Here is a 15600-nt window from a genome sequence, read left to right as displayed (position 1 = left end):
ACATGAAGAAAAAAAAAAGATTCTGGAAGTAACTAGTTTGTCTTAACACATACAAAACTATCTTTATGAGTATACTAACTGGGCTTTTTACACTGATTCCAATGGCATGATAGAAGTCTTTAAATTTCCAATTCCATTCATACTGTGAACATATTGGCAGTCTTCTCTTCTATTGAAGCAGTTCGTGAAAAACATTTCCATTAACATGACAATATTTATATCAGGATGTTTATACGTATGATCTGAACACCTCACAAATCATTGTCTTGCTTGAAATTCCTTGTACATGTTGTTACATGTATATCATACTTATAACTTCAAGTTAATTGTTGGCAATCATAAAATATGGCCATGTATCTATGACAAGATATCCATTTTTGAACATATTATGCTTTCTATACTGTTCTTATTTTCTTCTGTTGTCCCCATACTTTTCCATTTGTGAACTAAGTCATATATTTAATGCAATGCTGAAGATTTCTCTTTCTTTGATCATGATGGATGTCTGCCATGCCGCAACTCCTTCCTCCAATGGAACTTTTTGGCCTGAACTCCACTTAATCTCAATATAGTTCCTTCACCACAATGTGTAATACACAGGTTGGCATTATATGTCTGTGTTTTTGGGAACACAATACCATAAATGTTCTATATGGTGACACAATACCATTGCTGTCTTTGTTGGAACATGACACCGTACTGTAGAATGATGTCTTTAAGGGAACACAATGCCGTAGATGTCCTTATAGTGTTCCACAAAGTGTACTTCCAGCCCCTCAGTGATGAAGCCTGGGAGGTCGGAGAAGTCCTTCCTGTTTTCTGCTGGGAGAATGATGCAGTCCACTCCTGCTCTACGGGCCTGTAGCGTGGTAGAAAAACAACAAATATGATATCTACAATCATGTACATGCCATTTCATTTATAGAAGATGCACATAAGAGGAAATGCAGCTATACAGTAGTGAGTGTTCATGATTATTTTGGCACTAGCACTACTGAATTGAACATGAACTTGTAGTCATCTTATATAAACACAGAAATGTTCATTTTATAATATCTGGACACTGATTCCAGTAACGACCTAGAACCAGGTCCTATAATTCACACTTGTCCATATATTCAAGTTTGCATAAGTTGCATATTGACATTTTGGGGGCTTTAGGTAAAGTTGGCAGGGTAGAATCACCATTGTGAAGCTTGGTTATTGGACTGGAAAAAAAAAATTGAATAAGTCACAAAATGTCAGTATGGAACTCATATTAGGACTTTAATGTAAGCACAAGACTTGTGAATGGGCCTTAAAAAACCACAGCTGTTCATGTTTATGCCAGTGCTATGCCTGTACATGTATTAACTGAATCAAATGATTGTGGTAGGTGTGGTGAATTCAATGAACCTACATGCTAAGCCTGTCCAGTGCCAATGGCAAATTTATCCAGTATTTCTGTCATTAAAACCTTGATATGACTTACCGCTATGGTTTTCTCTTTGATGCCACCAACCGGTAGAACCTTGCCTGTGAGTGACAACTCCCCTGTCATTGCTACATTCTGTCTGATTGGCTTCCCAACAGCCAATGACAGCAGGGCAGTCACAATGGTACAGCCTGCACTAGGTCCATCCTTTGGTGTTGCTCCCTGACCAGGAAAAAAAACAAACACTATCAAGCTTTTAAAAAACTTTGAAAATAATACAGTAATATTTACTTCTCTTTCTCTATTCTATGGTCATGCCTAGGGGTGGGTACAGGTACAGAAAATTCAGGACTGATTCAGGTATGGTTCAGGTCCAGGTCATCACGTCCTGGTCCAGACCTGGACCTAATTGTTTGTGAAAACTTGTGAATGGGCAATCCTTAAGCAATGGTCCAATTTTCTACAAAGGAAAGATCTGCATGATTTCTAATGGTGTTTTAAAATCCTGCCTTCATGTAAGTTCTCTGTAAGTTTCACTGTAGAAACTGGGTAGAAATGACTTAAAACTCTACTCTACTTCACCCTTGTTATTTGTTTTAAATGGTAAGCATTAAAATGTGTAAACCGCTGCTGATATAATGTAGTTATTTTGTACACGGTCCAAAATCCGGTACACTAACTTTTTAGGTCCATTTCTTTTCGGACTGTTTCAACAAGAAAAAATCCATATACAGTTCTGACCAAAAATCCATATATTATACCCAAAAAACTTATATGAGGCAAGTCAGTTACTAAATATCACAAGGTGCCAACAGAGTACTCTAAGAGGAATGTTGCTCAACAACATTATGACAACATAACATTTCTTACCTCTGGAACATGTAAGTGTAAGTGAGACGTTGACAGAAAGTTGTTGTCTGGGTCCTTCTCTGTCAGGAATGACTTGGCGAACGTGTAGGCGATCTTCCCCGACTCCTTCATCACATCCCCTAGCTGGCCCGTCAGTTCCAAGGAACCCTCTTTAAATTCGGAATCTCTCGGCAACCTGAGGGAGGTCTCAATGTACAGGGTAGAACCACCTAAAAAACAAAGTGAATTTGCTTGGTCAGGTTGCAATCTTTCTATTCCAAAAGCTTTGCATAATCTATACATTGTACATATAAGCAACAGTGCAAATAATGAGGATGATAAAAAAAAAATGTAAACTCCCGATCAATTATGATGTTTTATTGCTGAAAAGAACAATTAAGAATTGCAAAGTTATCGAAGTTTCTGTTATTATATAAGCATGGCATATATGATGTGATAACACTCAAACACAATTGTATATGCATGTACCATCTGAGGGTTATACAAATTTATTGGCCCAGATGCCTTGGACAAATCAAAGTGCCTTGCTTGCTCAAGTAGGCCCATGCAATTTTTCCATAGATGTGGGTTCAGTTATATGCGTGGAATGCTTTTTTTTCTACTGACAGAGTAAAAGGAATGCTGCAAGCAAAATCACATATTAAACACACAGACACACACGCAGACACAGAAACACACATGCACAGACCCACCCACCCATACACATGCATGTACAGACACATACATTTAGATTATGATGATGACTGGTTTATTCAATCAATTCACAAATACACGGCTCTGATAGCAGCCCTAAGGCTGAATTGACAGGCACATCGACATTTACAATTGGAATAAAATCATTCTGTTAAAACTATTTATTAAAATTTACTAAAATTTTGTAGCATACACAAACACATGCAATAACCTCAGATACTAAACTTACCCAGACTTGTCCAGGCCAGGCCCATGACTACCCCAGGAGGGGTGTTGGCGTACATTCTCTCACTGGTGAAGATGGGTTTGCCAACGTAGTCCTGCAGGTTTTCCGCCATCACGGTCACGTGTTCCGCGTCCCCATTCACCAGTTTATACGCCGCCTTACGGAATACCTGTGGATACAACAAGACACAATTTTCAACACTTCTGATAAAACTAATGCTAATGCTACAAGCCAGTCATTAAAAGATATTGATATATTAGATGACAATTATTTAAGACAAACATTTATCAGCATAAGTGAACTCTTGGTGTTTTGAAGTGTAGGTCATGGTGTCCATTTTTTGCCGGGTCCCAGGTTGATTTTAACTGTGACTTTAAGAAAAATCTAGGGGCCTAGCTGTGCCCTAAAATAGCCTGGTAGTTGCACAGTGTCCCATGGGTCCATGCAGGGATTATGGCTGAAAGTGCAGGAAAACAACCTGTGCACTTAACACGAAGAGGCCAAATGGACAAAAGATACATAATGTACATGATTGTACATATACATACATCTATTGTACTTGAGTTACTGAATTTCAAGTCCTGCACATGAAACTGTGTGGTGTGTAAAACACATACATTTTGTAGAATTTATGAACTCTTTGCCTTACCTTTTGTATCTGTTTCTCCAGGTTACGGACCCCACTCTCCCTACAGTATGACTTGATGAGTGCACTGATGGCGTCCTCATCAAGGGACACCTTTTCCTCACTCACCCCGGCATCTAGTCTTGCCTTGGGAACAAGGTATTTCTGGAGAAAAAATCGAAGACACCACAGTAAGTCTTGATCACAAATGACTAAGTATATGAAAGCACATGTAACATTCCCCAGATGGGGAACAACCAATGATAAACTAGTCAGTGAGCCAGTGCACAGAGACAGGATTCTGTGATTCTATTCATCGAATGCATAAAGATCATAGACGGTCATCATATATTATGTGCTCCATTGGGGGCAGAAAGAATACAGTAACTGTTACATTTTCAAAGTACACGTACTTTAGCACTCTGTAAATGCAGGCTGAAGTCTTTTGCAGGTGTTTTAAAGCATGTTTGTGGTTTTTGCAGTGAGCATAAATGATCGAATGTCTGTCTTCGCCTTATGTTTTACTTAAATGCAACTCAACACCACCGCGAACACTCCACTTTCTTCCTACTGTGAAACTTATTCCACCTTAAAATTAAATGCAGTTACAATATGTGGTAAATGCAGATGGATACCTGAACTGTAAAACATTCTATCATTTTAGACAATTATACAAAAACCATGCCTGGCATAGACGTATGCATTACTTTTTAGTTTTTACTGTCAGTGACAATAGATAAAAAAATTAGTAATTTCTTTACATTAGAAAAATTCATGAAAATGATTATATGATTTTTCAAAAGTGTGAAGCCTTTCATCTGTACCTCAGCTATGGCAAGTTTCTCCTGAGCGACATAACCGGAGACGTCAATCATCTCCATCCTGTCTCGTAACGGCTCAGGGATGGTGTCAATTATGTTAGCTGTGCAGATAAACAAAACCTGGAAGAACATACAGGAAATAGAAATCATATTTGGAGTAGAGAGAAATTTGTATTCATTTGGAAGCCCTTCACTAAAACAGTGTATGTGCAACATACAATTCAGTTCTAATGTCATTTGAAAGAACATGATTCCTATGATACATTGGCATCATTACTTCTGTCATAACTTCATACAATACAGTCAAGTAGTTGCAGAATGTTGGTAAGACTCTAAATTTCTGGAAAGTAAAAAAGAAGTACCTACATGTACCTAAGGAAAAATTGCACTCATGGAAAATTGCACTAGGCTGATCTGGCAAGTACGGTAAATTATGTAGGACAATGTGTTAGTACTTGCCCTGGGCAACAGATCTAGAGCCAATGGTCTTGTCTAACCCTGTCCTATTACCTGCATTATTATGCTACAAAACAACAATTATGATAAAACAAGAAAAATTCTTACCTTTGACAAGTCCACCGACACATCTAAGTAATGGTCCAGGAAGTTGGCATTCTGTTCCGGGTCCAGCAGCTCCAAAAGGGCGGAGCTGGGGTCGCCTTGGTAACCCCGCCCGATCTTATCCACCTCGTCAATCAGGACAAGTGGGTTCTCAGTCTTCGTCTTCTTCAGACACTGGATGACCTTGCCAGGCATGGCTCCCACGTACGTGCGCCGGTGACCTTTGATCTCTGCCACGTCTGTCATGCCTCCGACACTGAACCGGAAATACTGGAGGGACAGAGAAGAGAAAGTTTGTAAAATGTAACTGAATAGAATGAAATAGGGTTTAGTATGTTTGTGCCCTATCTGTCCCTAGAAGTATCTTTGAAGTACATTTTACCTGCACTGAAAATTATTCCTTGGACTGTATACTGTACTCCAATATTCAATATCCCTGTAGCACAAGCGTTAACAGCAAAAAGGACTGAGGCTTGCTAACTACGGAAGCGAAACTGTTGAGCCAGCGGTAACTACAGAGGATGGTACTCAGGCTAATCTTACACAATAACAAAATTGTTGGATGCTGTAATTTATGTCTTATTCAGTCTTCCTTGCTGGGGTAAACAGTTACTTTATAAAAGGGTTTTATCAAGTAAACCACTGGAAAACAATGTTCTTTGCAGTAGCACACACAACCAACTGTTTGCTTAAGAAATGTTGGGATTTTAAGAGAACTTATTTAATAAGGAACTGACCTCCCTACTCAAGGCCCTGGCAATGGAGCGAGCTATGCTGGTTTTGCCGACTCCAGGCGGTCCGTAGAAACACAGGATCTTCCCCTGGACACTGCCTCTCAGCTGGCTTACTGCGATAAATTCCTGAAAACAACAAAAACACATTGACTGTACACTCAGAGAAATACAGGATAATCATGGAAATGCTTTTTGCAATACCAGACAATTATAAAACACTGGGTAAATATGTTCTGTGCAGAGAACACCCATTAAATTTAGATGGACCCCTGGCAGACACCTGTCTTGAATATGGCACTTGGTTGTGAACCAAGAACTTTGTTATCCAAAGTCTCATACAGTTTAGAGGAGTGAGATCTTAGTCCTTTTGCACAGATGTGCAGTAACAATACATGCACCCAAAATGAACAGGTTGCTGCTAATAGAGAAAATATACAGCAACTGTTGAAAAATAAGCAAATATTTCATAGGCTTTGGGTCATTTTGACTGGAAAAGGATCAGATCTAGAGGACTGATCAAAAGTAATTTTTGTACTATATACATGACATTGTATGTATTGATATCAGCTAGGTAGCTGCCTGTGTCCACATTGTATTGTAATTGCTGCAATTAAGATAAAGTCAAAGTGATTTACTTTGTGTGAAGCAATAGCATAGAAAATATTTATCAAGCAAATAAACATACATATATACAAGTAGGTCAGATATTTCATTACATAACAAGGCCATTTTTATTTGCATTTTTCATGAGATGAGCAGTCTCCTGAGAACAATAACAATGAAATTTAGATGTTTTGGTCCAGTCCTTACCAGAATCCTGTTCTTGACATCGTCCATGCCGTAGTGATCCTCCTCCAGAACTGCCCGTGCTCGAGCCAGGTCAAGGTTCTCCTCACTGTACTTCCCCCACGGCATGCTGGTCAGCCAGTCCAGGTAGTTACGGGTCACACTGTGCAACAAACAAAGAAACAAAGAAACAAACAAAGAAACAAACAAATGGTGAGAGCAGAAACGATTAAGTTTAACTCAATTTGTTAGGTACCTAAACATAGGCGTATTGTCTGAATTCTTACCCCTTAATTATTTTGATAACCTAGCATCCAAGAAACTAAAGATAACCCACAACATCGGAACTTAGGGTGGACATTTTAAAACATAGTATTACATTGTCGGAATCATTGCATTTTCATCCCTTACGTTAAGCATCCAAGAAACAAAAAAAAAAACACCCTCAATATTGGAACTGAGGGAGGAGATATGACTGCACTCTCTGAATCACCCCCCTTACCCAAGAGCAAAGAAAGAACATACACAATATATAAAAAGTAAACAAGATACACCACACTGTATTAATCAAGAAATACTTAAATTACAAAGTTAGATGATGTTGACCAATATGAAGGCTCCATTTTGCCATGATAACAACTAGTGTGGTTTATTCGGTGATAATGGCTTTGCTCACTCGGTGGTTTATTTGGTAGCACAGACTATGCTAAGAATGAGCTTACTTGAACTCTGAGGAATGTGGATCAAGGAAAGACAGTTTGTTCAGCTCCTCGTCTATCACCTCCATTACTGCAGATGGCACAGTCAATTCCTGGAGTGGGAAACAAGGGACACTGTTTAAGGTGCTGAATTCAGCTCCCCATGCTCTAAGTTCTAAGAGTAGTGTGTAATGTTTACAGTACATTTTCATATCGCAATAATAAAAGTGTATTTCAAAATACTCAATATTCAGAAAATAAACAACCAATCCAAACACAAGAAATCACTTTTTTTCAGTCTCTCATTCCTTACATTCTATATTGCAGATAACATACAACTCCAAGAGGCAAGACATTTGTAGCACCAGTAGCCACATGTATACATAGCATATGAGGATTGACCAACATGGAAATTGAGCTGGACACTTCTACATGTATCGTTTGTTACACATCATAGGTGAGGTGAGGTGACACATCATATTTCATATGTCTAGCTATTTCCAAAATCAAATCCAGTGCTTGAATGAGTAACTACTTTTGGCAAATTTCCTGTCTGCTTTTAGTTTTACCTTGAGTCTTTCCTTGAATTTCTCAGCTACTGCATCCTTGTCATCTTTCTCCAGACCCAGCTCCTTCTTGATGATCTTGAGCTGTTCTTGAAGCATGTACTTCCTGTGGGTCATCTTCACTTTCTCCTCAACCTGAAGACAATAATACATGGCATTGTATTCTCTATGGATTTCACATTCAGTAATCATGAGTTATTGGTATAGTCTAACCTGCCCAAAAAGATCATCAGATGGTACAAGATACTTAATGCTGTGTACAGTGCAAGATACTTAGTGTCAATGGGAAAATTGTCTTAGGGACTAGCCAAAAGTGCTCACATTATAGTCAGGTGGTCTTTACGTAAAGGTGGTCATGTTTGACCGTACATATATTGTATAAAAATGTCCTTGTAGAAAATATTTAGACATACCTCTCTGCCCAGTCTCTGCTGCAGTTTGCTTAGTTCATACTCTTTCTTTAGTAGAGCCAGGGCCTGCATTAGTCTCTTAGGAATCTGGAAAAAGAAAAGAAACTAGCTTTAGAAACTAGCTAATTATTTTTCTATCATTTTGCTACTTGGCGGTTGCATGACTGTGGCTTCACTGCTCTGGAAGCCATCTAAACATGTGGAAATTGAAACGTGAGAAAGAAAACTATGGCATAATATGGGGCAGGCTTACGTTTGTCTCCTCCAGAACTTCCTGTAGTTCATAGGACTCTGCACTGGTCAGGGCCGCACCTGTGGAACATACAAGTTTAGATTTTAGTAAAAGGGCACACAATAAGAAGCATATTTTATTTTGCAAATGTTAATAATAAAAAAAGCCCAAACAGTATTAATTTAGTTGTTGATCATGAGTCAACAGCACATAATCTTACGGACAAGGCAATCTACTTCAGAGGATATCATCCATAATATTAAGTCAGTGAAGCCTGATGTACTGAAAAGATATGAGGAATTCCGTTAATTGAACAAAGGCAACAACACATCTTTTATATCATATTATGTACCCATTCTTGTTGTGCAAATAGAAAAACAAACAAATGTGTCTACTGCTTACCCAGATCACTGAGGTAGACAGGGTTGTCTATAACCTTCTGTCCTGCATGGATCATCTGTGCAACAGACTCCCTGTGTGTGTAAGAGAAGGAAAGTGTTAAGGGACTGATTTTGCTCTAATAAACACAATTAAAAAGGGCATATTGTCAGTGAAAGTGATCAAAACTGAAGAGCTATAATTTATTTTTATTTCATTTTTTTATTTATTTGCCAATGATACAACTCATTACACGGATCTGCCTAGGCAGCTTTGGGCTGGTAGCGGCAGATCCACAGAGATACAGACGAACATACATCATCGGTCGACGTGATCGCACATGTTCGCACATGTTTACACATGACAGGGTTATACCGCCCCTTACGGGGTGACATACACTTTCATATGCGCCAGGTCTTCCGTCCGGGTTAGGTACTCATTTTCACCTGAGTATAGTGAGAAAAGCCGTGTAAAGTGCCTTTCCCAAGGGCACAAGATCGATAACACGGCAGGCGGATTCGAACCCGCAATGAGCTATAATCATCTTCAACTGATCTTGACAGAGAAGACAGACAATATTTACAGGTTCATTGTACCTTATCTTATTTTGACAAGCAGAATGTTTCTTGTTGATATTAGCAGAATATACTTGTTGATATAGTAGAATACACTTGAACTCACCTGTACAATGGGTTTAGAGCAATGATGTCTCGTATAGTCTTGACCACCTCTGCTGTAAGTGCCTATACAAAGAGAAAAAAAAAAAAGGAGTCAAATTTTCCTAGAAGCTCTTCCCTTGGTCAGGCCCCTAGAAACTACTAGTAGAGGCATTTAGAATTGGGAACATTCTAATTCTGCCAACTCATGCATATATTAGCTATAACTTGAACTGATTATTGTCAGACTGATGATAACTATCTGTTGCCACTGACTTTGTGTAGCAATTAAGAACCATGACAGTGTGCTCCTGCTGGAGACTAGAAAAGTGCATGAATGGTTCTTTTGAGTTCAAGGTGTATGGTTAATTCAGCTCCCAACAGCAAGAGACTGTGTAACACTAACACAGGCTAGCTACCAATCAGCACTTTTTAACAGTAAATAAAAAAGATATAGTCTAACTTTAAGTATACCTTGACTTCTGTGGTCATCTGAAACTTGTCATGAGTAAAGTTTTCTGTTTCCACCATCAGGGTTTGATCGGGTGCTTCTGCGTCCAGAGGTTCAGGGTCCGCGGCAGGTGGTGCATCCTGGGACGTCAGCACGCTTTCCAGGTGCGTGACGGTCTCAGACGGACCAGGTGGGACCTCACCTGTCTCCACATCAGCTGGTTCCACCTGTTCTAGTGCCAGCTGGCCAAGCAGCTTGATTCTGGCAAACAAGAGACAGAAGAAACAAGCTTCAGAATGTTCAACAAAATATTTTCTACAATATGTGGACCAATCAAAATTTCTACAATAAAATATCTTTGTTTAAACATATGAAAGTAATGTTTAATCTATATAGAGTCATTGCTTTCAATTTATTTATTTGTTTGTTTGTATTGCACCTGTGTTAAACTGCCTTATACCATAACACACCAGTTTTGTACTGACGAGTCAAGCTGTATGTTTGGGCAGATTAATTTTTTTTATCCACTCACACTCTTTTCAATAAGTGTAGTGGATTCTACAACATGCTCACGTGTGGCTCTCATTTAACACAAGGCCTCCATCTAACGTCCTATCTGTTCCAAACAGTTAAGTACTCATTTTCATCAGAGTGAAGTGAGGAAAGACGTATAAAGTAAAGTGCCTTCCCAAAGTGCACAACATTGTGGCATTCAGGGGATTCAAACCCAGGACCTCTCAGAATGTCAAGGCTTCAATGGTAATGAACTCCTTACAGTATAGAATGTTTAAGTATGAAGTTCTGTGATTTCTGTAGTATAATCTTACCTCCTATGACCCATGACAATCATGCGGATCCTCTCTCCAAGATCCTGCATCTCGTGGATCTGTGCGAATGTGCCGATGTCATATACTTCCTCAAGGTTTGTAATCACTTCTGATTCATTACTGGGGGGAAAACAAAACACATAAACATAATGTTACATTCAACTTCAAGACAATAAAACAGTAGCTTCAAATAATCCCCCCCCCCCCAAAGTTTATTGCTGAAGTTTCACAACTTTGTTTCTTCACAGTGTTCTCCCCAGAGAGTGGAATAAGGGAGGCCCTCCACTATACTCTCAGCCAGCTCCACTATACTATTTTTCAAATTTAGTGTGTTTCTTCCCTATTTTCTTTGTTAGTTTTGCTAAGATTAATGACAATTCACAGATTTTTGTACCAAGTGGCATCACTTTTCCAGTCAGCATTGTCTGCAAAAACTTGTGAATGAGCAATGATCAAAACAATAGCAGTTTTGCCACTTCACAACAAAGGAATAACAACAGTATATTATACTTGTAGTATTTGACACCCTCTGTCATTGCAAAATGAACCCATTTTCATGAAAGTGCAGCGCGTTGGTGCGGGTTATTTTTGCCAGCCCCTCCACTAAAAAATCTGGGGAGAACCCTGCTTCATTACCCCCATCTTTCATGCATTTTGCTTAGATGTGGTTTATTGGTTTAACAAAAGAAACAAAGTAACAAACAATTGTCAATGCTGCTTACCTGTCATCTTTCTTCAGGAAGACCCCAATGTATGGCTGGGCAAGTCGAACCTTTTTCCTCAGCAGTTCCATCAGCGGCTTGTTACTGATCTGTAGGTTTAACAAGGGTCATGTTGAATTATCTCAATTACATAATTACTCTGATCACAGAAATTGAAAGATCAAACATTTAACTATTTGGGCAATACCCTTTTAATTTCTCAGGATACTGGCGATTAGATCATCCTGTCAATAGGATCATCCTGTCAATAGGACCATCCTGTCAATAGGATCATCCTGTCAATAGGATCGTCCTGTCAATAGGATCATCCATTCATTAGTATTGTCATGTCATGTCAATTGGGTCGTTCTGTCAATAGTGTAGGAAAAAGTCTTATTCATTATTGACAGGATCATTCCATCAATTGCCTAAGTCATCTATTTGACATTATAAAATTGCTTAAAGTTACATAAACCAAATCATTACATGTTATACAAGGTCCTTGCGTAAACAAAATACATTCATTTTCAAACTGAAAGTAACAACGTTACCTCTACTATCTTGATAAACCGTGGAAAGACGGGGTTTCGGCTGACAGGAACTAGAGGAACGTTAGGGAAAACCTCGGGCACTGTCATCGTAGTGAGAGCGGACATGGGCGGGGGTGTGTACGACATGGGCGGCTGGTCTCCGGGACCGCCCCCCTCCCCACCGCTCAACCCGTCCCCTTCCCCCTCCTCTCCACCATCGCTTCCCGAGCTACTGCTGCTGCTGTTTCCATCGTCCTGTCCACCTCCTAGTCCCGAGAACGGCCTATTTTGTAGATAATACTGTCCTGAATTGTGTAAAAGATTTCTGTGTAGCAGTTGTTGTGTTGAGCTGAGCGCGCGACCGTCGAGGCCTCGGAATGTTCTAGACTGCACGTTGCTGTATGATGTAAGACCAGTCCCCGGTCGAAAACACGGCGTTTCTGCAGCGGAAAAACACCAATTTCGCGCACAACGTTTCCCTATTTGTCCAGCTAAGTCTTGGCGTAAGGAAAGACTGGAACTTCGTCGTAGGGCTAAGCGAAGGCAAGATAACTTCGAGGTCGCCGACGAAAAAGTCAAGCTCATCCTGAAAGCAGCCATTTTGAATTAGGGATAAATCATTTGCGCTCTGGGTGATGCGGGCGTGACAGTTGATGTTTTTAAGGCAAAGTGTCGGTAAATATACAGCAATGGTTTATTCACCTGCAGATTCTACGAGAAATTAAACACTCTTCGTTACATGTTTGAATAAAGTTCATGTTTAGGAGAATGGCTATAGTCAATGTTCTTACTTCAAATACCATCGCCTGAAGTATTTTGTGGACATTCCCTATCTATGGGTAAAGAGGGCGACAGTACAAATGATAATATGCTATCAGTGGATATATTATAAGAATTGTCAGGGATAATTTGACAGAAAATATAACCAAATACATATACTTAATGTTAGATTAAAAGTTCTGTTGCTTAATTATCGTGCCAAGTCAATCTTGGCAATAATCCACTGCCAAGTTACTGTTACATTTTCCTGCCTGCATTTTGTACAAAACATAGCATTTTATTCGAGTCACAATACGTTACTTTTGATTGCAGTGGCTTTTATTACCAATTATGTGGAGTCTAAAAAATAATCAAGTAAAAGTATCTTTCTCTAGTATTTCATCTATTGTTATTATTTGTTTTGTCTCGGTGTCGTATCACTATCAGCTGATAAAAAACTGATAACGCAAATTGTGCCCGAATAGTTCTTCACTGTTACTGCCAGACACCGGTCTTTGCACTTTTGCCACATGGTGAGGGTGATGCAAGAACTGTAGGAATCTGCGGCAATTTTATGCAATATTTGTGGTATTTAAAGACCTACCAACTTACCCAGTAGCCCGACAACGATGGAAGATATGGCGGAGCAAGCACAGAATATGACAATCGGTGAGTTTGTGTTGTTTTTCTGACCAATTATTTTTGCACTGAAACGTGTATGCTACTCCTGATCCTGTTAGGATATCCACAAAAGATAGGTATGTTTCAGGAATAACAAAAAGTATTGGCCATTTAAGACAGCAGAAAAAGGACGAGGAATATTTGAAGAAAATAAACGTTTTTGGATCACTGAATCTTCGGATATTATTTTATTACAAAGGGACCATTTCCCCCTCCCCCTCTTTCTACTTGAAATTGGGCGTGTTCACAAATTATAGATAGACAGGGGTGTCCCATGGGCGTGTTAAGTAGTAGTCAGTCTGGTTGGTTGTGAAATTAACATAATCAACAGCATGGAATCCCATATGCAGCTCTTCTTGTTCTGTATTCTACCTAAACACTAAGAAGAAGAGCTACATTTGTGCGACTTAAAGGTTTACATGTCACGGAATGTTCGCAACTATTATATTTACTTGTTAACGATTTTCATATTAAAGTAACCTCTTGCCGCAAATTGATCACATCCCCCCAAAACATGTTTTGTCGTGCATTGCATCACTACATACACTGTAGTCCTGATCATAAACTTATAAAAAGACCATAAAATGTCGACTCCTTTCACTTTCAGGAAGCTCTTTATTTTCACACACTGACACAGTGAAACTCTGTGTGTTATAAATTAAATCAATTTCAGTGTTACAAATAACTTTCAAGCTCTTTGCCAAAAATAGCCAATATTTGTAGCAGAGGCTACTAGTACTACTGAGTAGTAGGGCTAGGGGACAGATTATGCTTGTGACTTGGCCCGAATTAGGGGTGTGTACTTTAGTCGGGATGTGTGCTTTATTGGAGCAAGGACGTTCTATCAGATAGAACGTCCTTGATTGGAGAAAATAACGGTTTAACCATAATTAAGATATGTAAGATATGTAAACCGTATATACAAAATGCATAATGAAGATGTATAAGATAAGTTATGTCTTAGCATTCATTGTTGTGTAATTCTCATCACCACATCCCCAGGTGAACTGTACACCTCTGAGAAGGAGGGTAATGATGACTCAGGTGATGGTACCCAGGGGAAACCCTTCAAGACTGTCTTACAGGTATGTTGAACTTTCTATAATGTGTCGAAAGATAGATATTGTATTTTGGTCTCAACTTTGTTAAGTTGTCCCATATTGACAGTTTTTAAGATGGTAATAAAGAACTAATCAAGACAATGTCATTTTTCAACAGGCCATCAGACATGCAGGAAAAGAGCCATTTCCGTCCATCTTGGTTGATGGAAAGAAAGAGGGACAGGTAAACGTTTTCTTTGAACTCCAGTTTACAAAGTCGTCCCATATTCCATTCATCGTTGGTGAAATGTGATAAAAAAGAAAAGTGATATTGATGTACAGTGTATGTCTATCCGAACATTTATAGTTTGAACCTTAGTTCATGAATGAGAAGCTACATGTAAAATTGACATGCATGCCTCTGCATCTGATCATTAAGATTGTGAAAAAAAGAGGTACAAGTGTCAACAAAATATGACAGAGATATACAATGTAGATCATTTGAGTAGGGCTCTATCTTGTTGCTATTGACAGACAAAATTATAGGATAGATCACAGATGCATGGTTGCCCAAATTATTGAAAAAATGCAGCTGGACAGAACCCTGGTTATTAAGTTTTATTATGATAATTAATTAATATGAATTATGAATTGTTTGCCCCAGAGATGGGAGCCAGTTTCTCAGGCCCAGCTGAAGAAACAGAAGAAGATCTGGCAGAGGGAACAGCACAAGGCTGCTGACAAGGAGAAGAAGGAGGTAAGACTGGAAAACATCAAAATATTGCAAGTACTAAATGTGTAGCTACAAAAAGTCTACATTGTTGTAAAGAGATAAAAAGAGTATCGTTGAAGAGGTTCATCAGTCATGTACTAGTATGCATACAGTTACAACAATTTTCTTCAATCAATCAATGAGTGTTTTGTAAAGGTACAGTACATAC

The 15600-nt window shown here is 39.0% G+C and overlaps 2 protein-coding genes across 2 annotated transcripts; one reads left to right on the top strand and one right to left on the bottom strand.

Moving 5' to 3' along the window:
* Nucleotides 1-682: 682 nt before the first annotated feature.
* Nucleotides 683-12855, bottom strand: LOC118410223 (lon protease homolog, mitochondrial-like). Its single transcript, XM_035811784.1, has 19 exons — nucleotides 12201-12855; nucleotides 11671-11759; nucleotides 10949-11068; nucleotides 10145-10382; nucleotides 9696-9757; nucleotides 9039-9109; nucleotides 8658-8716; nucleotides 8408-8491; nucleotides 7998-8129; nucleotides 7453-7541; nucleotides 6755-6893; nucleotides 5948-6070; nucleotides 5214-5480; nucleotides 4653-4769; nucleotides 3853-3993; nucleotides 3207-3372; nucleotides 2285-2493; nucleotides 1472-1636; nucleotides 683-859 (listed from the first exon to the last, which is right to left on the bottom strand). Exons 1-19 carry the CDS (start codon nucleotides 12777-12779, stop codon nucleotides 716-718), a joined length of 2994 nt encoding a protein of 997 aa, XP_035667677.1. The 5' UTR covers nucleotides 12780-12855; the 3' UTR covers nucleotides 683-715.
* Nucleotides 12856-13424: 569 nt separating this feature from the next.
* On the top strand, nucleotides 13425-15461 carry LOC118431808 (asparagine--tRNA ligase, cytoplasmic-like). Its single transcript, XM_035843184.1, has 4 exons — nucleotides 13425-13607; nucleotides 14622-14704; nucleotides 14838-14903; nucleotides 15324-15461. Exons 1-4 carry the CDS (start codon nucleotides 13568-13570, stop codon nucleotides 15459-15461), a joined length of 327 nt encoding a protein of 108 aa, XP_035699077.1. The 5' UTR covers nucleotides 13425-13567.
* The last annotated feature ends 139 nt before the right edge of the window (nucleotides 15462-15600 follow it).

Source organism: Branchiostoma floridae, chromosome 2, assembly GCF_000003815.2.
Source record: "Branchiostoma floridae strain S238N-H82 chromosome 2, Bfl_VNyyK, whole genome shotgun sequence".
Taxonomy (NCBI): Eukaryota; Metazoa; Chordata; class Leptocardii; order Amphioxiformes; family Branchiostomatidae; genus Branchiostoma; species Branchiostoma floridae.
The sequence above is the reverse complement of the archived record's forward strand: the minus strand, read 5'-3'. Positions and strand labels throughout refer to the sequence as shown.